Source organism: Varanus komodoensis, unplaced genomic scaffold (assembly GCF_004798865.1).
Source record: "Varanus komodoensis strain SLA01 unplaced genomic scaffold, ASM479886v1 scaffold4, whole genome shotgun sequence".
NCBI classification, from domain to species: domain Eukaryota; kingdom Metazoa; phylum Chordata; class Lepidosauria; order Squamata; family Varanidae; genus Varanus; species Varanus komodoensis.
Window position 1 is genome coordinate 50,389,023 of NW_025335941.1, and position 24,959 is coordinate 50,413,981.

The 24,959-nt window shown below is 39.9% G+C and overlaps 1 protein-coding gene across 2 annotated transcripts in view; it reads right to left on the reverse strand.

Moving 5' to 3' along the window:
- Positions 1-24,959, reverse strand: part of CUL5 (cullin 5) — a 40,965-nt gene that overhangs the window by 15,613 nt on the left and 393 nt on the right. The window contains exons 1-9 of one of the 2 annotated variants that reach the window (XM_044441438.1): positions 24,545-24,639; positions 18,597-18,706; positions 17,305-17,404; positions 9,244-9,420; positions 8,393-8,534; positions 6,388-6,533; positions 6,225-6,305; positions 4,287-4,380; positions 2,232-2,362 (exon numbers count right to left, since the gene is read on the reverse strand). In XM_044441438.1, the coding sequence (XP_044297373.1) occupies positions 2,232-2,362; positions 4,287-4,380; positions 6,225-6,305; positions 6,388-6,533; positions 8,393-8,534; positions 9,244-9,420; positions 17,305-17,404; positions 18,597-18,667 (942 nt within the window). In that variant the 5' untranslated portion in view covers positions 18,668-18,706; positions 24,545-24,639. Of the gene's footprint in view, positions 1-2,231; positions 2,363-4,286; positions 4,381-6,224; positions 6,306-6,387; positions 6,534-8,392; positions 8,535-9,243; positions 9,421-17,304; positions 17,405-18,596; positions 18,707-24,544; positions 24,640-24,959 lie in introns of those variants that run through there. The other variant, XM_044441437.1, reaches the window with a different exon arrangement.

Sequence of the window (24,959 nt, forward strand, 5' to 3'; positions counted from 1 at the left end):
GCTGTGGGTTAATCATGCTGATTTTCTGTGAATTGCTTATTCCAATGTTTTTAAGAATATAAAGATTCAACAGAGGAGCCAAGCTCAAAATTGTTACCTTCATTAGATTTTTTTAAAAGCATGTTACCAATTGTAACTTAAAACAGTTTATTACTCATGATGAAAAGTTCTTTGAATTATAACCCTCTGTCCACCAAAACCACCTTTCTAAGAAACTCTGGGCACTCCCTGTGGCCTGGTACAGGGATTACACTTAGCTCCCAGCAAACCACAGTGCGCACGAGTCAAACTCAGCAGCAAGCGCGTGCTACTCCTTTAGTACAAATGGTGCCATCTGTTGGCTTTGTAAGCACTGAATCGACACAATACTACACACAGTCTGCATTAACAAAATTCCCTTTTAAATCAGCTCCAAATTAGTGTCATATTCAGGTTTATAATGAGAACCTGGCCAGCATCAAACTCTAAAATCTACAATAAGGCAGTATCTTGACCAAGACCATCTAAAATATCACCAAACAACTAGCAAGCTTGAATATCATATGCAACTCTTGTTCAGATTAGATCTTAAACAAAAGCTTGGAATGATGCTGTCCTAGACTCTAGAGCAGAAATAATAATCTAGAGCCCTCCAAATGATTTGGACTAGATTTCATCTGACCCAGTTAGCAAGGCTAATAGGGAGTAATTACAGGAGCTGGAGCAGCTGACCCCCACTCTACAGTTTTGTAGCAATTCTAAGATAAGCTACAGAAGGTAACTGACAGACTTAAGCAATCCCATACCACTTACCTGGAATAAGTCTCACTGAATTCAGTGGGACTTCCCCACAAGTAGACATATATGAGACTGTGCTGTTAATTAGATTAGTTTCTGATAGGGACAAAGTAGATTCCAGATTGCACCAAGATTCTTGGGATAAAGCAACTATAGTGACTGTTCCCCCATTTGTCCGTTTATTCTGACAACTTTATTTTCTACTCTTTTTATTGATCAGAGATATGCATTAGGTACTTCCAGTGCATTTGTTCCTTCTGGGTAAAAAAATCTATTTCATTAGAAGGCAGAAGATCACTCTAGAATTAACCATCCTGAAGTTCTTACCATTAGATATAAAGCCAGTTTCACTGAGAAGTGATTCAAACATGACCACGAATTTGCATTCCATGGACAAACAGACAGAACACAATGGGCTAGCATGCCTTGGCTACCTTATGAATGCTGATTTCAAATTAGTACAAGCAGCAGGTGGTCAACCATAGTGTGGCTGTTTAGATGAAAATGACAATTTTATTTGGCATTAAACTAGGAGTATGGGCAAGGAATCATCACATGGAAAGGGAGGTGGGAAAAGGAAAATAAGCCTAAAGTTTCAGATTTTCATTCACATTATTGTCCCTCATTGGCACACTGTGTGCAAGCTTTGAATGCAAACTAGAAGGTAAAGGCATGGGTAAATATAACTGTATTTGATACACGAGATTTATTAAGTCACTATGGCACCAGGTCCTTTAATATCACCAAGTATCAGGGACTTGGCTGTTATCAATTTCACTAAAGATTTCATCTAGAGATTTTCTATGGAAATGTAGATGGCATAGAAATTAATCAGAATGAAAATTGTAATTAACCCATCTAAGGCACAACCTTATGTCCTACCTACCTTATCTAAGAGACAATCGGATTATATGGAATCCTAGCTCCAAGATCCTGAAACCATGGAGCTGAAACTCTGAAGGCCAACCCCATTCCCTCTCACAGTGGTGCAGAAAGAATTGAGCCAGCTACCTCTCTGAGGGCACAAGTGAGCCTCAGAGAGGAGGAAAGGGATTATGCCAGGGGGCAGAGAGGATATTGAGCTCGGCCCCCTTTCTTCCCCAAAGCTTCATCTAGATACGCACAGCATACATCAGTAGAGATTGTCGCTGTACCTCACTCTGTGGACTGGATTGCACAAACGCCTCTGAGTTTGGAGGCTTACATGCATCTGCAACAGAGGGGATTAGAATAAGCCATTCATTGCTTAATAATACTAATCAATTAAAGCTTGTATCCTTAGTTTCATGAGATTTCAAATACTGATAATTTTGAAGGATGTATATTTCTCTACTATATTTAGCAACAATTTCAGACTGATTTCAAAAATGTAAGGTTTCATTCTGTCAAATGACTTTTTAGTTAAAACTCTTTTAAACAAGAAATAAGGGATGACAAAAAAAATACACACTTACAGTAGTAATAGTTTCAGCAGCTGCTACCATGTCTGCTAATCCCGCACTAACGATATGTTCTTCCAAATCTTTTAACATAGGCTCTATTCCATTAGGAACTTTATCCATCAATGAAAACATTAAATGCAATTCTGAAGATACAAAATTTTGAAGAAGCCATCAGTCAAGGAACCTGGAAGCTTTATAAAATTGTAAATACCTTCATCCTCTTCTAACTGCCACTCCACAAGCAACTGTGGGAAATTCTAGATTATACAGTGCGCCTGTTCAAACTCAGTGTTGTTTTCTTGCAAATCATGGTTTGTAGACTTGAGAATACACATTCTATTTTTCTTGAACCAATTTCCCTTTTTCAACATTAAAAAATGGCCTTGCATTACATATAGACAATACATATTATGGCTGACTCAAACCACAATCCTTGGTTTGTAAACCAGACAGTAAAATGATGATTAAACTGAGGCCATAGTTAAATTCTGAAAGGATAGAAACAGAGGAAATAGTTCCAGAAAGGTCAGAACAGAAGCAGAGGGAGAATGCATTCTAGAAACTGGCTTATTTGCAGAGGAAATAAGCAGGAAGTTGGCATTTTAATTTTAGGATGGATGAATTACTCTAATTCAAGTTTGTGTTGTTTTTACAATTTTCACTGTCAAGGTCATACTGTACTGTTTCCACAGATTGCCACAGCTGCTTAGAGGGCCTAGTAGGTAGAACTGCTGCCATGCATTCCAAAGTGAATCTGCAGGCACCAGTGGTAAGGATATGACATACTGCTGGATGGTAGAGAACAGACAAATTCTTCAACCCACCCCTGGTTCCTCAGGTGAATGGCATTCTGATTTGAAAATTAGACCAAATTCACTTAGGAATTTGGATCCAACAAATTCCTCACTCACCCCTATTATATGTACACATTTAAACAGTGCAGCATAAGCATTAATTGAAATCATTAAGATGAGGAGGCAGAGGGATATATTAGACAACTAATACCTAGCTATATTCACAGGAATATTCACTAGTTTAAGTTACGGAATACCAGAGAGAGGTAGGAAAGAAGCGCTAATCTCCTCCAGTTTCCGCAAGACTATACTGTGAAATTCACTGTGGCAGTGCAGGTTTCCTAATCAACTTCTTTATTGTTGCAAGTTCCCATAAAGCCTCATTTCCCCTGAGAGTTGAAAGTTATACTTGCACAAGGTTTCGTATCTTGCTATATTCAGATCTGGACCAGTGTCAAACTGCTGCTGTCAGGAGAAGGAGCCAGACATAGTTCTGAGGTCAGATGCCTTTTGAATTCTCATGCCTAACTACAGATGCTATACTCTGAATGCTAGAAATCTAATCTGAACAAGCAGCAAATTCTTCAAAACATATATAGATCTTATTTTCCTTTGTTACATGGCATACACAATGTAACCTTAACATGCCCTGAAACACTAGGACAAAAAAGTTGTATTTCTCCAATTAGTTTTTCTGAATATTCCACAAGGACCACAAATTTTTAAAATTTAAATTATATCCATTGTCATCAATATAAACATTTGCCAAAAGATGCATAAACTAAGACAATCTTCCTTGTTTATCTAAATATCACAACATGAGTAAACCTGAAAGATGATCAAGGCTGATTAAGTACAAAGAAAAGCAGGTAGTAAAACAGGCAAAAGTATGAAATATAGTACAGTAGTGAAGTAGGCCGCACTTTCAGCTACTATTATATTAACCATTATTAAAGAATATCAAAGCTACATGCTGAAACACCCACAACTAATAAATACAAAATAGTGTGAGCCTAAGCAGAACACTGGCCGCAATCCCCAACTCTCCCATTAAATTCAGTGAGCAATGCTGGTTCAATCATCTATCTCAGAGTTTTATTTTCAGGGCTGGAAAAAAGAATAAACTTGTACACTGTATTATAATAGAGCAAGCTACATTTAACCAGCTCTACGTCAAACTGGTTTTCTTGGGTGCCTTTCTTATAAAACAGAAGTATATACTCTGTCCAAATCAAAAGCGCTATTGGGGAAAATTACATCAACCTTCACTTACTCTCTGTTTCATTCCGTTTGATCATGCCTTGGCATTCAGCTAAAATTGTTTCTTTAAAAGATGTCACCAGAGCATTCACACAGCATTCCATAAGCTGAAAAGCAGTAAGGTAGCCATTAATATACTTACAATAGTGCTGTTTTTACAAACTCATTAACTGAATTTATATAAGTTACCAATGATGATTTGGAAGATTAGGAACAAACCCTTCTCCCACATCTTCTTTCTCTCCCCATGCAGAGACTTTAATCAGTTACTTCATCCTTGAATCAAGCCACAGTTGCTCCTACATTTGAACTGCCAAATTAGTCTGAATAAATCCTCTAAATTAGGGTGCAAACCAGGATTTGCAATTGGGTGTGTGTGTTTGGAGAGCATTCTCAAACTATCATCTGAATTTGGCTACTATCTATGAAGAAGTGGAATCTTTGTTTTTGGACTACAATTTCCATCATACTTTGCCATTATTTTTGCTGGCTGGGGCTTATGCAAGTTGTAGCCAAAGCATCTGGAGAGTGCCAGGTTGCCTAGCTTTGCTCTATCAAGTTACATTCTCTGCATGAGTAAAAATATCCAGTGTTGGACAAATTTAGAACACATTATATTAGGTGTAATTATGCCTAACATTTTGACTAAACAGAGTTAAAACAATGCCTATACATTTCATATTCACTCAAAATTAAGCTATTTCTATTAGTGGGAATTAATTCTGAACAAACATGCTTAGAATTGCTGTGTTAACCTCTGTCATCCATAGCAAAATCAATTATTCCTAGATTAGCAAGGTTCATGTTGTGTATCAACTGCATAAAATAGCATACACTGCCTAAATAATCCCATATGATCTCCATTCAAGTCTAACAGATCATATTATCTATTCTAATAAGCTGAAAGTAATTATATACAACCCTACAGCAGGAAGTAAATATCATTACACCATAACTTTTAGATAAGCTGATAGATATTATACTATGGTAAACTGTGTGATAACTTTAAGACTTAAATAACAGGTGCCATGATTACTGCTGAGATGCTGAGATAATTACTTCTAGGGTTTCATTCAAGCATTTTCATTTTCCACCAAAAACTAGAGTTTAAATGGGGCAGAATCATATGCACATTTTAGAGTACCATCCATGATTATTCAGTTGTACATCCACTGAGTTCAATTCCATCTGTTGTTGCTGCTGTTATGTGCCATCATGTCATCTCTAACCTATGACAGCCATATGTATGAAGGCCCTCCAAAATATCCCATCCTTGACAACCTTGTTCAGCTCTTGAAAATTCAAGGTTGTGGCTTCCTTTATGGAGTCCATCCTTCTCATATGGAGTCAATCCATCTCATCCATCACTGGTACCCATTCCCAGGCAAATGGATATAAATCCGCACCAAAGAACCTTTGTCATTCCGGCAAAAGGAATGGTCCATTCAAGGGAACAGAGCTCAATACTTTCTATAATGCCATAAGCTCTAGATTCTACCTCTTTTTATGGTGGTTCATAGTTTTTGAAAGAGCATTATTAGGGGAGCACAGACAGTATCAGTAAATACTTATTTCACACAACACCTTTTTCTTTCAACACAGACCAAAGAAAGAAACACCAAACCTATTGTTTATGGTCATGATTAGAAGGTTGTATACAAATTTGTTGTTTTTTACTTGGTGCAACAAATCTGCCTATATGGAAATAGCAACCATTCTCCATATGAAACACTTGGAACAGATGATTATTTGATTTGTAGCTTTTCTACTTTTAATGGCTCAGACTTTAGATCTACTTTAAGTGTAATTTGTTCATATATAACAGGGTAAAAATCACTACAAAGACACTTGTCTTCAGAACTGTATGAATAATTCCTTGATTTACTCAAACTTTTAAATATATGAATTATTTCCACTATTAAGACATTATGTATCTGCAAAATATTCTTACCGCTTCTACAGAGTTACATTCACGCCTGGTTTCTAAATACCGTAGTGCTCTTTTTTCTTCTTCCTTAAGTTTAGCGTCTGCCTGTGCAGAAGCAAAACAATAATCACTTAAAATATTAACATTTTTAGAGTAAATACCTTCCTCTGAGCACCTTTTCACTTACATATTTCATATAATTCTGTACACCATTTTGCTGCAAATATGAAGGGGCTTGAGTTCTATAAAATCTCTCTGTTGAGTCAAGGTATGCTTTTTCAAAATTATCCCGATAAATCTGGAGTTTATCGTCAGGATTGGAACACAGATTAACTGTAACGAGAAATATCACATTCAGACCTTCTTTCTGGATGTTTAGTATGAAGTAGCACACTTAATCTTCTCACTTAAGAAAATGAGAATATCCAAAGTACAAATATTATATTGATCTCAATATAAAGTGAGTATGCAACACAGCACTATCACAAATGCATATGATGCTGCACTAGTGCAAACCATGTGTAGTAAAGTTTCTTCACTACGAGGCCCAAGGGCCACTGGGGGCTCTGAATCACCTCAAGTGCTTCCTTCAATTTCATTTAATCTCTTTTTGCAGTAGCTGCTCACTTTCAGCAGCAGCTCTCTAATCTTGCCTTGTTTGTTTTAGCACTGAGCCAGTTGCTGTAATCTGGGCTGGAGGTGGGACATCATGAGACCTGCCATGAATCAACTGTAAGGTGAAGAGTTTGTACATGTGTCAAATAAAGGGGCAATCAGTCAAGTAGGTATGGTGTAGAAAAAGATCAACAGGCAAAGCACCAAGTGAAAGGCTAGCTAGTGGTGCATTGCACAAGTGCTGCAGAATTTGCCTGCCTGGTGACTGACTGGTGACTCCTTTATCAGATGATGCTGTAAGGGTAGTTTTTTTCTTGTATTCTTACTAAAGAAGGGACTTTAAATAATTTGAGGGTGGGATAGGGGAGCAGAGGCTCAAAAAGACCACATCCTGTGCATAATACTGCCACCAGAATGGGTGCAGAAGGGACTTCTCCCCTCCAATCCTGGAAAGACTCCCAACACATCCCCTGCAGTGATAACCTGGAGCCAAAGTGAGTCTTGCCTGAAAAATAGTAAAGATCACTATTTGAAAACAACACAGTGAGATTTCCAGGAAAACCTATTGCACCAGCAAGCACTATTACCACAGTGTTAGAGCTAGTTTGCACCAGTATGACACTATTTAGCTGTAGTGCTTCAATGGATACTACCCAATATTATTACTACTTAAAACTCTGCCTAACAAGTAACTTAGGAAGGCATTAAAACATACTTTGGGTGGCCATTTTACGTCTCTTGTTTAAGTCAGCAGGTAAGCTGAATTGTTTAGTATTATTCTGCATGGTACTTTTTTGTATGCGTACCTATCAACTCAGTTTCACGCACATACTCATCCCATGGAATTCCAGTTTTGAAGATTCTCATGGCACATGCCTGTGCAAAAGCAACAGTGATACGAATCTTAAGATCACTACTGACAGAAATGTCTGAAGCAATCCCTTAGATAATGGACAAGTTTCAGGCATGAGAAAAAGCTTGTAGTTTGCAAACATGCTAAGAGGTACAGATCTAAGATTACAACTTTGCATGGCAGTGTAGAAAAGCAGTTTATTGAATTCATTCCTGTAACTGTTAAAATTATAATTTCCTACAGAACTGTATTATTGCTGAGCACATTTAAAAACCTCCAGCTGCTAAATTAAGAAGATTACTGGTCTTTTCAGTGTATGTGTCATCTAACCATTGCCAATAAAAATTCTAGTTGCAGGCAAGCTATGGTGGGTGATATTACAGTATAGGGGACTCTGTTTTTATTATTATTATTATTATTATTATTATTATTATTATTATTATTATTATTATAACATTTCTATGCCGCCCCTTGCCGAAGCCTCGGGGCGGCTTACAACACAATAAAATACATTGAAATACAATAGAACATAATAAATTACCATTAAATACAAAAATACAAAAAATACACTGGTTACAAACATAATAATATAAAATTAAAATTATCAGTATAAAATAAGTAAATAAATAATATAGGAGGAGAAAAGAGAAGGAAGAAGAAGTTGCCCTGGCCAGATCATATATTTTAACAATTAAAATGATATTTACCACATAACAAGACATACCATATGATTCTCTAACACCAATGACAAGTTGAGAGTCAAATGCTTCCCCCAGTCGTTCAGCATGGACCAGCTTCATTGCACTGTCCTGAAGACGAGTCTTTATATTTGAAAATATGGACTCATTCCAAGTATCTAACATTAGCTACAAATACAATAAGGCAGAAAATTAGAAGAGCATGCATTGATATTCCAATGGCAAACCATTAAAATATTGTCTTAAATTTTAGGGACAGGTCAATATTGATTTTAGAAAAATTCACCTCCTTTTCTGGTGGCAAAGAAGGCCCACATTTATTTATTTATTTATTTATTAAAACATTTTTATGCTTTATGAGAATGATTCATGTGACAAATACAGCTGTTACTTCCTTTACTGAGAACTGGCATTTAAAAATTATCTACATTAAGATATATGGTCACCTTGATAGCAAGATGGGTTGAGCAGAGAGTATACTTTAAGGAACTCAAGCTTATGTACTGTCTAGCTTGGCTTTAACTCAGAAATGCATAAAACCTACTATTTCTTCCAAATATGCCATCCCTATTTTATATTCCAATGAAAGTAAGATATATATTACTCAGAAATTTATGCTTCACACATATGCATGTACTTTAGCTCCCCAAGCAGCATCAGTAATACTCAAAGCTACTTGTATACTGTATGGAGCAGAGGTGCATTGTGTTAAACACTGGAGAAAGCAGCAGAATAGTAATTACTAGCTCAGATCCATGTTTTAAAATCAAGTGTCAGAATCATTACGAATGCAGTATGATTTCATTGCCCTACTTTGATATGTACTGGTGTTAAAAGAGACTCTCTGCAATGGTGGTTTATGAAGAACAGCACTTACCTTTCTTACAATACTGTCTTCTACATTGGATTTCTTATTGCTGCCTTGCTTCCCCATTAGAGTAATCTCTAACTGACAAAAGGGTTTGGGTAAGATATCACACTGTGTGAAGAATTTACGCCACTCCACAATGTAGGCTTTCAGTAATGCAGTATCATCTTGGTGGCTCAGTACTCTCTGAAAGAACAGGCAGGCCCAAATATAAACACACTCATGTTCATATATAAGTAGGTAAGCTAATTCATTGCCTCAATTTTTACAAGAAATTTATATCTATTATGCCATATACAATGAATTTCCAAAATCTCTGCTATTAGCAATATTTATTTATTTAGAAAATTTCTATGCCGTCCCATTCGCCGAAGCCTCGGGGCGGCTCACAAAACATCAATTAAAATATAATACATTAAAAATATAAAATGAATTAACAATATAAAATAAGTCGCCCTGGCCAAAGAATAAAATAAGGAAATAATATTAGCAATTAAAATGACGTTTGAATAAAAAGGTCTTCGCCTGGTGCCGAAAAACAAATAATGACGGCGCCAGGTGGACCTCTCTGGAGAGTGCATTCCATAGATTGGGCGCCACCGCAGAGAAAGCCCTCCTCCAAGTACCTACCCTCCTAATTTCCTTTACGGAGGGTTCCTGGAGAAGGGCCTCTCCCGCAGATCTCAGGGGGCGGACGGGCATATATGGACGTAAGCGCTCCTTCAGGTAGCCAGGACCCAAGCCATTTAGGGCTTTATAGGTCATCACCAACACCTTGAATTGGGCCCGGACTTCAATGGGAAGCCAGTGAAGCTGACGGAGGACTGGAGTCATGTGAACATAACGCCCAGTCCCCGTCAGCAGCCTGGCAGCTCTATTTTGAACCAACTGAAGTATCCGGACCGTCTTCAAGGGTAGCCCCACATAGAGCGCGTTACAGAAGTCAAGACGGAAAGTCACCAACGCGTGTGTCACTGTCACCAGGCAGTTGTACTCCAGGTAGGGGCGCAGCTGATGGATCAGCCGAAGCTGAAGGAAAGCGCTCCTCGCCACTGCTGTCACCTGAGTTTCCAATGAAAGCTCTGGGTCAAGCAGCACTCCCAGGCTGCGAACCTTGTCCCTAAGAGGGAGTGCAACCCCATTCATGACTAAGTTCAATTCACCCTCTCCGAAGCCCGATCCGCCAACCAACAGGACCTCCGTCTTATCTGGATTGAGCTTCAGTTTACTGGCACTCATCCAGCGCATTACCTCGGCCAGGCACCGGTTCAGTACAGCCACTGCCTCACCTGGATTGGTGGAAAACGAGAGGTAGAGCTGGGTATCATCAGCGTTCCGATGATTCCGCAGCCCACACCTCCTGATGACCTCTCCCAGCGGTTTCATGTAGATGTTGAACAGCAAAGGGGACAAAATGGACCCCTGCGGTACTCCATGGCTTAGCTACCATGGTGCAGAGCCATAGTCCCCCAGCACCACCTTCTGGAACCGGCCATTGAGATAGGAGTGGAACCACTGCAAAGCAGTGCCTCCGACCCCCAATCCCGCTAGCCTATCCAGAAGGATACCATGGTCGATGGTATCGAAAGCCGCTGAGAGGTCCAGGAGAACCAACAGGGACGCACTCCCCCTGTCCTTCTCCCTGCACAGGTCATCGTACAGGGTGACCAAGGCAGATTCAGTACCGTACCCGGGTCTGAAGCCGGACTGAAATGGGTCCAGATAATCAGTTTCATCCAAGAGAGCTTGGAGCTGTCCCGCCACCACCCACTCAAACACCTTGCCCAGAAACGGGATGTTGGCCACTGGTCTATAATTCGCGGCCATCTCTGGATCCAGTGACGCTTTCTTCAGGACCGGTCGGACTACCGCCTCCTTTAAAGGGGAAGGCACCCGACCCTCCCTCAGAGAAGCGTTAACCACTTCCAAGATCCAGATCCCAATCCCGTGCTTAGAATTATTTATTAACCAAGACGGGCAAGGGTCCAATAGGCAAGTGGTGGGACCTACTCGTCCAAGCACCTTGTCCACATCATCAAGCCGCAATAACTGAAATTCATCCATTAATTTTGGACCAGACGGCAGCATTGAATACATATTCATAAAGAGCTAAGATGTAGCTAAGATGGCAATTGCCCAGCATTTCCCATGGAAACATAATTAAGATTCTGATGCTCATTCTGTAAGTCACACAGAAAATATGCCTAACCTTAGAAGTCAGCAAGCTGCTGAAAAAATGATTCACTATCATTGAACACAGTAGGTCATATACTTTGCAGCACAATCCTATACATGCTTACTTGGAAGCATGATCCAATGAATTCTCTCAGGTAAGTTAACACAGGATTGCCCCTGCAGCCTTTCATAATAAAAGTATTTATTTTTCAATGCTGTGCTCTGGTAGATATATTCTAAATAGGCAGTTTAAAATTGGTGATTTAACAGAGAGTCATGAAAAATGCAGACAGAAATCTGTCTGTCTGTATCTCTCTCCCTTTAGAAGTAGACTACCAAATATTTCAGTATTTTTAAAAATTGTGCACAAACACAGTGATGAAGTCTACAATTCAGCGAATCCAAGTACAAAACATTAAATTTACAATTATAAGGGAAAAAATTAAGGTTATTTAGCAGAACAATCATACGTTTGCTAGAAAGCATCTAGTCAGCTACATGATTGCTTGGATCCACAGCTACAAAGTCAGAAGATCACTCCAGACTTGCAACTGCAATTGGGAGTTCAGATTTTCCACACACCTGGTGGGAAAAGAACCACACTGGCTGTATCCCCAAGGTTGCAGAGACAGAGTTTTAGGGGTGGGAAGGAAAGAAGACTGGTGCCACCCAGATTCTATGTACTCTGGGAGCACCTCAGTCTCCTTTCCTCAAACCCCAAGGCACCCCACTGAAATGGCAAAAATCAGCTGTTTTGCAGATCAGGAGAAGCACAGAGATGATCTCTCCTTCTGTGTTCCTTTGATCCTCCATTGTATGCCCATAAGCCTCCAAGGTCAGAGGTTTACAGCATCCAGACTATACTGTACCCTGAGTGACCCACAAGCATTAATTATTGTTTTAAAAACTGTGCATTTGAACAGTAAGACACAGGCACACAGTCTTCTTTATAAAACACATTTGCGGACTAAGCCAATGCATGTTTGCTTAGAAGATTCACTGCATCATTAGTGTGTGTTCCCAAAGAAGCATGTTTAGATTTAAAGCCACACACTTATTTGTTTTAAGGGCTCTAATATAGATAATTTCTTTACATATAAGGATATGTGAATTTAAGCTTCCACAAATACCTACTAGACTGGAATCTCCTATTCTGAAATCTTCATCAAAACATAAATATGAAATGAAATTGATGAAATTTTGCTATAGAAAAAAAATGATGCAGTGGCCATATACCAGCTTATCTACTTCAAGCCTAAAAATAATTCACCCCAGAAAGTTACTTGAACTTCATCAAGTCACCACAGAAAAGATTTTGCTTTCTTCCCATCCATTTCAATAACTATAAGGATTCCTTTGATGCTAAGTTGCCATATTCTTTTTGGCGCCAGGTCAAAACCTTTTTATTCAATCGTTATTTTAAAAAGTAATATTTTAGCGGTTTTAACAGTCGCTTTTTATTTTTATTTATTTATTTATCTATCTATCTAGAAAATTTGTAGGCCGTCCATTATTGTCATCTCTGGATAGCTTACAACATTATTTCAATCTTCAATAAAATAAGTTAACTATTCCACACTGAGCATAAAATTAATCTATTTAAAATATATTAAATAAATCTAACACAATTAAAATTGCTATATGTTAAAATATTGGTCAAATAAAAAGGTCTTGACCTGGTGCCGAAAAGCATATAATGATGGCGCCAGGTGGACCTCTCTAGGGAGCGCATTCCATAGTCGGGGCGCCACCACAGAGAAAGTTCTCCTCCGAGTACTCTGTCTCCTGACATCTTTCAAAGAGAGTTCCTGGAGAAGGGCAGGAGGGCATGTAGGGGAAAAGGTGTTTCTTTAGGTATCCTGGTCCCAAGCCGTTTAGGGCTTTATAGGTAATAACCAGCACCTTGAACTGAGCCTGGACTTCGATGGGAAGCCAATGGAGCTGATAGAGGACTGGAGATATGTGAGAATAACAACCAGTCCCTGACAACAACCTGGCAGCTCTATTTTGCACCATCTGAAGTATCTGGACAGTCTTCAAGGGCAGCCCCACGTAGAGTGTGTTACAGAAATCAAAGCGGGAAGTCACTGTCGCCAGGCAGTTCTCCTCCAGGTAAGGATGCAGCTGATGGATTAGCCAAAGCTGAAGGAAAGCGCTCCTCACCACCGCTGTCACCTGGGCTCCCAAGAACAGCTCTGGGTTGAGGAGCACTCCTAAACTGTGGACCCTGTCCTTTAGAGGGAGCGCAGCCCCGTCCAGGGCAGGGCCTAAGTCACTTACCCAGAAGCTTGAATCACCTACCAAGAGGACCTCTGTCTTATATGGACTGAGCTTCAGTTTATTGGCCCTAATCCAGCCCATTACCTTGGCCAGGCACCGGTTCAGGACAGCCACTGCCTCACCTGGATTAGTTGAAAAAGAGATGTAGAGCTGGGTTTCATCAGCATACTGATGACTCCGCAGCCCAAATCTCCTGATGACCTCTCCCAGAGGTTTCATGTAGATGTTGAATAGCAAGGGGGACAAAATGGAGCCCTGAGGTTATCCATGGCAGAGTTGCCATGGCGCAGAGCCAAAGTCCCCCAGCACCACCTTCTGGAATTGGCCAGCAATGTAGGAGTGGAACCACTGACAAGCAGTGCCTCCTACTCCCAATCCCGCCAGTCTATCCAGAAGGATACCATGGTCGATGGTATCGAACCGTTGAGAGGTCCAGGAGAACCAACAGGGACATACTTCCCGTCCCTCTCACTGCACACGTCATCATACAGGGCGACCAAGGCAGATTCAGTACCGTAACTGGGTCTGAAACCGGACTGAAATGGGTCCAGATAGTCAGTTTCATCCAAGAGTGCCTGGAGTTGGCCTGCCACCACCCACTCCAACACCTTGCCCAGAAACGGGATGTTGGCCACCAGTCTGTAATTGGCGGCCATCTCTGGATCGAGAGACACCTTCTTTAGGATAGGCCTGATTACCGCCTCCTTTAAAGGAGTGGGCACCCGGCCCTCCCTCAGTGAGGCATTAATAATCTCTTGGATCCAGAAACCAATCCCGTGTTTGGCTTTGGTAAGTAGCCATGAAGGGCAAAGGTCAAGTAAGCAGGTGGTAGGATGTACTTGTCCAAGTACCTTGTCCACATCATCAGGCCTCATTAACTGAAATTCATCCAATGATGCTAGACCAGACGGAATTCTTGGCGTCTCCCCTAAAGGAACCGTATCAACTGTGGAGTCCAGCTCATGACGAATCTGAGCAATTTTCTCCTTGAAGCGCTGGGCAAAGTCGTCACAGTGGGCAGTTGATGGGGGCACAGGATCTTTTTTGGGGCCTGGATGTATTAGCCCATGTACCGCTTGAAAAAGCTCTGCTGGATGGCACTGTGAGGAGGCAATGGAAGTGGAGAAGAATTTCTTCTTCACTGCCCTCACTGCCACAGCGTAGGCTCGATAGTGAACATGACAGTAAGCATGTTCAGTCAGATTCATCCCGTGATTTCCTCCACCTGCGCTTTAGACATCTCCCAACCCGCTTCATCGCCTGTAGTTCAGGTGTATAACATGGGGATGAACAGGCTCTGCCGGACGGGAGAGGACGCTTTGAAGCGATCATGTCAATAGTTCTAGCCAATTCCCCATTCCACAGCTCAACCAGAGCATCAACAGGAGCGCCAGCTTTATCAACCAGAAAATCCCCCAGAGCCCTCAGGAATCCATCTGGATCCATCCGGCTCCGAGGGCAGTCCATCATAATAGGGTCCACACCCTTATAGAGGGAAAGGCCAGCTCCCAGCTCAAACCTCACGAGGAAGTGATCTGATCATGACAAGGGAGTCAGATGCAAATTTCTCACTTCCAAATCACTCTCTTCCTGTCCCGTCGAGAAAACCAGGTCCAGAGTGTGACCTCGTTCCTGGGTTGGGCCAATGACATGTTGAGACAGCCCCATGGCTGTCATGGAAGCCATGAAGTCCTGAGCCACCCCAGTCAGAACAGTCTCAGCATGGAGACTGAAGTCCCCCAGGACCAACATCCTGGGGGTCCTCAACACTAGGTCCGAGACAATCCCTGTCATCTCTGGCAGGGAGTCTGATGAGCAGAAGGATGCATGGTACACCAGCAGAATCCCTAATCTGTCTCAGTTGCCCACCGTCAGGTATAAGCACTCTAGGCCTGGTCTTGAGGGGAAAGGAAGCCCCGCGAGGGAAATTGCAGCTCGATGAACCAAAGCAACCCCCCTCCCCTCCCCTCCCGGTGTGGCTGGTGCTGGATTAGATACGCAGGTGGGCACAGCTGAGAGAGGGCTACATCCCCACCCTCTCCCACCCAGGTTTCTGTAATGCAAGCCAGGTCGGCCCCCTCATCCACAATTAGATCATGGATGAGGGATGTTTTATTATGGACCGACCTGGCATTTAGCAGCAGCACTGTCAGGTCCAAGGGGCCATTGATAAACTTACCCGGAACCTTCCGGTTGGGGGAATAACCAGAAGAGGGGACAGATACCAACCATTTTATTGGTTATATATTGTTTTATTATATTGCAATTGATTGTGTTAGTGTATTCTGATTTTAATATTGTAAGCCATCCTGAAATGTCTCACATATAGGATGGCATATAAAAGTTTTAAATAAATAAATAACTTTTGTCTCAAGTGAACATCTGTGTCATGCTTCCATTTATTAAGTGAAAGAGGCAAATGTATAAAGACTGCCATAGGCTTGCCCAAGATGACTCCACAGCATTATGCATCTATCCTTTTCGGTGTTGGTATTACTAGGAAGGGGTCCAAGAAACACAGCTGTAATGTGTTTGCAGGCTAAGATCAACATTTATACTAAGATTATTAAGTAGTTAAAGAGAGCCTACATTGGAACTTTGACAATCAAGAACACTACTACTAATTATTAGAGCTATTTGGCATTAAAAGACACCTCCTAGGAATTCTTGGCTTTCTCCTTTCTTGGGGCTTCTCAAGAAAGAACTGAATAGGTATCTGTTAGACAAGCATTTCACATAAGTCCAGAATATATTGGGAATAGAATAAAGCTTCTTGAGAATCTCAGCTTCCATAGTTAAAAACAGGTTTATAATTCTTACGGATGTGCAGATATATTTAAAAGCTGGCCACATATAAAAGCTCAAAGAGATTGTTGAATAAGATAAAAAGGGAAAGAACTTCAGGACTCTGCCTAGTTCCTTGCCCTTCCCCATGACCACCAGATGCAACCTATACTAAAAATTCTACTACAACTTAGAATCTAAATAGCACTTTAGAGTATTCAACTTTCTTCACAGGCATTTACCTCATTGTAATGACCAATGTGTCAAACCAGTATTGTGTTTCCTATTGCAAAAGATTTATGACAGAAGTAAGATTCAGACTGGGGACTTCCTAAGCCATAGCTCAGTCTCTCAGCCATCTGCACCAGAATAGACTATACAGAATGGTATAGAAATGTTGCCATAGAAAAAATATATTATATATTGTATAAAATCTATAAAATAAAGAAAAAAGAAAGTCTGATAACATTCTTTGATGGTTGTTCGACCTAGAACAAGTAGTTACACTTAGACACAACTGAAATCACTGGGATTTCAGTTAATCATGAAAAAATAATTACATTGATTTGTGTGTGACTAACTTGGTTTGGATTCAAGCCATGATTTACAGACTTGGGCTTGTTTTTCCAGTGCAGAGTACACACTACCCTGTCTGTGGGGATATGGATGCAGTGACCCATCACATTTGTTCCAGTTCTTAGTCGAAATCACACACTGGACAATATAGTACAATCTGATTTTTTTTTTGCAAACTAACAACCAAATAAGTTATTTACACTCTAAGACACTCTTGGTAGAAGATCATCTACTTGGTGAGAACTGATAACTTACTGCTTGTGCTTGTTTAATAAAATCAAGGATGTCTTCTTTCAAAGCCTGGTGTATTTTTGCAGGGCCTTTATCGTCCCACAAACAAACTCCATGCACATCCCTAAAAAATATGTACATGTAAGTCAGATCAAAAGAATTCTGAACATTTTACCTATACAATTTCAGTGATAAATGGTAACTTAATAACATGCCTAGAAAAATATATATACACTCCTCAAAGAAACTAAATGAAATAGCAATACAGCACTTGCCAGTGTCTGAAAGGAACAAGGACACATGTCACTTTTTTCAATAAGTTATTTCATACAGATATATGATCACAGACAAATCTATAAGTACAACAATAATGTATGAAGGAAATCAAATTGAAAAAAGAAAAATAATCCTACTTTGCACTCTTTCATTTGCAGAGTATTCTAACAAATGTGCACAGGACAATGGATTGTATGAACCTGGGATAAAGAACTATCTGGAGATGTAAGGACAACACCCCTTGTCCTCAAATAGCCTGAAAAAGGCACACAAGACCAACCCCATATACATAGAGGAGGAAGTATAGCTTAGCACTAGATCACATTCCTGGAATCTTCAAAAAAAGGTACTGTGGTTCTGCTGTTCCTCACTGGATGCTCGTAAGCTTGGACTCTGTAGAGGCAGTATTGATCAGCACAGAAGATGAGCTTGCAAACTCTCTTCCCCTGAGAAGTTCTGACAATTTGGCTCACTTCAATTGCCCACCACCTTTCCCTGCTCCAGTTCTCCAACAATTTGACAGGCTCGAGAGGAAGAAGTCACCTCTCACCAGTGATGCCAGGTTTCAATTTAAATGCATGTTCCACAAATATTTCCCAAAAACATTTGTTAAAGATATACAAATGAAGTGCTGCTAAAAGCTGGTTCTTAGGTTTAAGGCAGCAAAGCCATCACTTCATTAATTCTTACTTCTTGCTTATTTTCATCTTTGAATTTACTGCTGATTAGAATTCCATTGAGAACAACAGCCCATGCTAGACAAAAATATTTACTGTCCAAGCACTTAAAATTACTTGAAAGACGAAACATATCAAAGCATGGCAATTTATTTTAAATACACAGAAATACCCAGCAAATCACTGAAGCTTTCTTACTATTCAAATTTTCACTGCCAATTACCAGCAATTTAGAAAACAAATACTTGTTGTGAGAAAGCTATTTTAGCATTTTTCCTTGAATAATTTTTTCCAACAAGCTATTACAGAATACCAAATCTGTATTCCATTCTCCAAGAACTGTGAATTATAGAAATTACTTACGAAAACAGATCAAACCACTGCTGTTTTGTGACAGATTCCTGGCGTAAAAGTTTCAGAACAATGGGGCGCATGAAATCCCATTTGTCTTCAAACTGAAGTGAACCTTTGTTCTGCCAAGAAAGAAAGTATCAATTTAAATATAGTTCAAATAAACAGGAATATTACAACCTAATCCTATTCATATTTATCCAGAAGTCAATCTGACTTTGTCCAATTGGACTTACTTCAATATGTGCATACAATTAAATAGTAGTTGGTCAGCTACTACCTGTAAAAGGTTATCCTGTGAAGTCCTATGATTATCCAGTCCTATTTACAATCCTTAGTGGAACATACTTGGTAAGAATCACAGCACACACTTAGTTCTTACTGAATTATGCAGCTTCAGACTTTGAATATAATGAACTAGCCATCCTTTAAAGCTGCTGTCACAAGAAATTTAGTTTCCACTTTCCAAGGATACTGTCCATGATATAGCAGCAGGTATAAATCAGTACAATAAAATAATAGTCCAGAACTTAAACAAGAAATAAACTAGTAAGAGCACAATCAATGGGTTGTATCCTTGATACTCATAAATTCCCAAACTCAGAAGCTTACAAGCAACCAGTGAGGAAGAGCAGATGTGATCTCAACATCCCTGCACCTTCTGCTCTGTATTTCAGCTAGGCAGCTGTTTCTGGAATTCCAGCTGAAGCATTTCAGAGAGGAAAGGAAGGAGCCTGGACCACAGTCAAAGTTCTTCATATCCCAGGAGCACCAGTATCTTCTCTGCCTACTGGAATGCAACCCCTGCCCTAGGTTGCATTCCCTATGTCAGAGAGGCATCTTGCAAAGTTCCTTCTGTATCCGGTGTGAGTGGGAAAGAATGAGTACAGTGCAGATTCCTTTCTACAAGGTTGAAGCTATGTCTCCAATTCTGCATCTGGGAATCCAAATTATCTTACAGCTCTCCAAAATGTTTAGTGGCCAAAAGATTGCTCTTTAACCCATCAAGCCACAAATGGTGGCCCATTAAAGATAATAAACACAGCTTCATTGCTTTTTGCATCTGCAGTGTGGCCCACATGTGTGTTTAATTATAATCCTATGACCAGACACTATAACCTAGAAATCTGGGCCACTTCACATCATATGTTTTAGATTTGAAAACCAGCTCTCAAGTACAAATGTTCTCCAGATATACCCAACTTTCAAGTGCACTTTACAACAGATGACTATGCCTTCTCAAATGAAAGCATACAAAGAAAGGATGCATTTAGACACAACTGGACATAATGCTGCATTGCATAGAATATTTCATCTCACATTTTTTCTTGCTAAAGATAATGGTGGCAGAGCAAGTCTGCATAAATTCTCATGGTCTTGGTTTGAATGCCAAGAAAGCTGAATCAGAAATGCAAGAAGCTATTCTCCTTTATACAAGGCCTAACAGTGGTTCAAAGGAAGTCACCATCAAACAGGCAGCAATCAATATAGGTGAAACTGTGAATGTAGGCTAGAGCAGGGACCAGATACAGTACAAGTTGGAAGTCAAGCACACAGCAGAAGGCACTATATATGTATCTATCCAAGCTGTGCATTTGCACCAACCCAAATATTCATTTCTTCCAACGGTAATGCAAAATGGGAATTCAGGTGGTTGAAAAGATTATTGTAATATATTATCATGCTATTGGAAATTTGGATTCTCAAGCACTGAAAAAAATTACTAGCCTATTTGTTCCTGTCACAGTTTTTCTGTACAGCATTAAGAACTATTTTTTAAAATAGCTCAGTTTAAGAACACTTACAAATTCATTCATGCATGAAAAAACCCCAAAACTGCATATTAAGGTGTCCATAAAATTTTCACACTGTATAAGCAGCAAACATATTATACAGTCACACATATTATGCCCTCTTTCAACTTACTTTCTGTAGATTCCACAGTACCATAAGAAATCATAATCCTTAGGAAAAAAACATCAGAGCTGAAACCTTAAGCACTCTTCAAAGACAAGCTCCATGCACAACAAGCACTTCTAAAATAAATAAATAACCCTGCACAAAATCAATGTTGCCCCCATAAAATCTGTTCACTTTAAAACAGTTATATCCCACCATCTCCTCAATGTGGCAGAAACCATCTTTGTTTAGAGAAGAAGGTTCTAGGTATTGCATGGCTACTCTTAACTGACAGGCTCAATTGGGACTTTTAAAGATAGCTTCTTCAAACAATAAAGCTTCATAAAAATTGGAAAAGACACCTGCAACTTTTCCAACTCTGCAGGAACATTTAAATGGTAAGGAAAATTATAGAAGGTATGCTATGAGGAAGCAAAAGCACAACATCAATGATAACAAAGGTCACAAGCAGTGAGAAATGTTTAAATTGCTGTATCTTGGTCATTTCCCAATAGATTTTCCTGAAATTTACTTTGTAAATTTACTTAGCATAAGTTTACTTAGTTTACAAACTAAGTAAAATAAACACTTATTTGTTGATACATTTGAACTAATACATTTTGAATGTTCAAGGCTTATCATGGCAGAATATTTTCTGCCTTATCTATACAGGCACTATTGTATACTATTATACTATTATGCCTGTATTCTGTGCCTGTTTAAGAAACTAGAATTGCCTCACTTTCCATAGCCATAATACAAAAAAGAGAACAGAAGGAAATCTAGCCTGTTTGTTATCACAACAGGCTAAATTTTAACTACTTACTTACTGTAGCTACAGAGAGGTTACTCTGACATGTTTCACAATTTCAGCTATAAATACTTTATGCAAGTGTCCTTCTCTTCCTCGCCACTAACCCCTAGAGTCTTCCTTCTAGCTGACTGGGAATACAAGCCCTCAGGTCAATTTACAGCCTTTTCCAAGAAAAGGGATCCTGATGAATAAGGCAAATGTTTGATAATTTTATACAAATATCAGCTGCAGGAAGGAACAAGACTATGGCATAAACTGACAGAGAACTTAAAAGGAAATACTGCTCAGATTTTGAGTACCATCCAGGACTCACTTCTGAGAGCACCATTTATTTAAAATAATGGCACAAAGGGTTTTAGAAATGGTATGCTGCTTCCCTCATATATCCTTTCCTCATATATCCATCATATGCTGCAAGTTACTCTAGGGAGCCATGCATACTAAATACTGATATTCTCAGAGTTCTATCCCCCAAGATAGGATGTACTGTATTGGTTGCTAGGGTTCACATATTTTGTGATACTCCAGAAACTTACATCATGAATCTGAAACATGAGAGATAAATCCCAAGGTTGCCTAATTACACCCACAACGCACACTGCAAATCTGGTCTTATTACTACAGGAGTGGGAAACTTGTGGCCCTCCAAAAGTTCTGACCAGCAGTTCCATTCATCTATCACCAGTGGTTATGTCAGCTAGGCCTAATGGGAATCACAAGCCAAAACACAGACATGCTACAAGATGCCCATTTCCCCACTATTTAAATACATATTAGAGTTGCAACAATAAAAAAACTGCTATCAAAGATGCAGGACATATAGGAGAGAAGCAGAAAGATGTAGCTATTGTACAATCAAGTCTGCTTAATTTAGAAATAGGCTCTGGCTCCCGTTCTTTTCCTTGTCAAAAGCTGGAAAGCACTGAGCTTGGCAGGTGGCACTGACAACTGGAGTTACAACTTTCTAATCTGAAAGACCAACTAGTGCTGGGAGATGGAACAAAAAATAATAGGCCTGGGTTACGGTAAGGTAGAAGCTACATGCAGATAAGAACATGTGAAAAGGGTTACTGCAGCAGCAGTATGAGTACCTGGGCTAAAAAGAAAGATATGGCACATTAGATCCTTGACTACTCAGAGGCACATTCCAACAATGTCACTGGCTTACTCCCACATAAAAAACAATTTCCCAACTGTAGCCATGTTAGTTAGCAAAAAACCAACAAAAACTAACAAATTATGCTGACATTGACTTTCATAGGTGGTCCATAATCTCTGAGATCTTACATATGAATGCACAACAAGACTCTTTGTTTTTCTTTCACAAATATACATGAAAATGCAGTTCAGTTATTAAACATATGAAGGTGGCACATAATGCATTAATTTAGGCTTGGAATTATAGCAGATGAACAACCTCACTTAGTGCCTGATCCCACATGTGTGCCTCTGTCCTGAAGAAGGAAGGAAGAGGGATTCCCCTCCACCAGAGGGGGATGATCACTCACAGGGCAAGAAGTAAGACAAGGGACGGGGGGGGGGCGATATGCCTCAGCAGCTGCTGTGACCCTTATCATGACTGAGGCTCAACTCTCCCTCCCACACCAAAGGCAGGAGAAAAAATGTCACCCAACAGTCCCAGAGACTAAGAATTTTGTAAAAAGAATCTGGTTCTTAGTGGATGAAGAGGGAGAGCACCGCTGCATTTGGAACACAGGATGGTAATGCAGAACGGATTCCAAAATCACATAATATTTACAGTTAACAAGATACACTATCTAAACGAATTCAATATTTATCTTTACTATCTCTCTAAATAATAAGTTTATAAATCACCTAGAAAGACAGAGAATATCAAGCCTATTATATATAATCAATATGTCAGGCAGCTATTTAGTCTCAAGTTCAGGTGAGCATTGCACTGCTGCTCAAATGAAAGCCCACAAGTCAGATTGAATATACAGAGCTTCTGCATCTTCCATTATTTTGCTCTCCCCTTTTTCCTTTCTATTGTTCTTACAAGCAGCTATTCATGCTCCAACTCCCAGATGCCAACCTTTTGGGTTCAACCTGCAGTGCAAATCTTATTAAGAAGACTAGGAGAGAGCAAGATTTGCTTCCAAACCTTGGAAGCAGCAGCTATGGGCAGCAATTCAGAAACTGGGGTTTGTTTGCCAAATAATCTGAACAGTTAATCAGAAGTATGAGCAAGAGGTCTCATCTCCTGCTTGTGAATTTCCCACGGAGAGATGAATGGTCTCTGCAAGAACAGAACGCTCATCCAGATGACCCCTTGGTCTGATCCAGCATTTCTCTTTAAGTTGTTTAACAGGAGTACTATTCAGCTGGGATGGTCAACCTGTGCATTTTCAAGAGCTATGCAATTCTGCGAACACTGCATCCAACATTCCTATACATGGTAAGGCTCTATTATAAAGTTGGCAGCATTGAAGTACTGAGAAACAAATGTATTTTCTGAAAGAGTCCTTCACAGGCCAGATTAACAGGAAAGTGAACAAGGCAGCAGTACTGTAAGATTTCTATGAAATACACATTCTCATCACTTCTTTTCCTTATATGTAAAACTGCTAGCAAAAATGTTTTCACACATCTTAATTAAAATTGTTCTGGACAGGATACTTCAGCTGACCAATCACTCTCACAGGTAAGCCATCTGCTGTAGAAAAGGGAGTTTACTTCTTTTGAGATTTTATTATTCTCACACTCTCAATCATCTTGCATTACCAGGATGCTTATTGCCCTTGCTTTCCTTACATTCCCCCAACTGCCTGTCCTTCTGATCAGTAATTCTCTAGCTCCAGCATGTCAATTCTTACCATGCATGCTAGCTACCTCCTACAAATACCTCCTTCCATGCTCCTGGATGAATTCATACAGGATTTAAAGTATGAAATACATGACTGGTTAAAGTGCTTTTAAGAAAGGATGATTTTATCAACATTTTCAGGACAAACTTACAGGTGAAATAGGAATAGATCAGATCACTCTTAATACTAACAAATAAACAGAAACCCCTCCTGCTATAGTGTAGAGGGGAGGGGATGATCTTGTAAACTAAACTGAAAAACAGATATGACAATAACCAGATGTAATCCACTTCCACAACATATTCTCTTATCTCTTACACTCCAAGGAGAGGAAGTAACTGGTCTGACCCAGCTCCTCAGACCAAACTGAGAAACTATAGCAGTTCATTACAAAGGAGGGAACAGAATGATTCTCTTACCAGATCTGTGTGCAGATGCAAGTTGTTATTTGACAAGATGTAGCTTCAAATAGCCCTGTAACATTTTCGAGCTCCTTTTGCTTTCTGGGTCCCTATTACAATACTTATGCCTATAGTCTTCTACATCAAACTCATTTCATGACCGAAACCTATCGCAGCAGGCAAGCAATCTCAGTCAGTCAATTGTCTATCTAGTCTCTCACACCCCCATGTATATACGAATACACACACCTCATATACGTGCACATAAACACTCTCTCCCCACGTAAATATGCATATAAACACACGCACCAGCCCAGCTATTCCCACCCACTGCCATGTCCGCTTCTCACGCTCTTCTCCCCTCCTCCTCTTCCTCCCCTCCTTATCAAGCAAGCAACTCCTCCCCGCGTATCATTCAGCTCCCAAGGCCGGA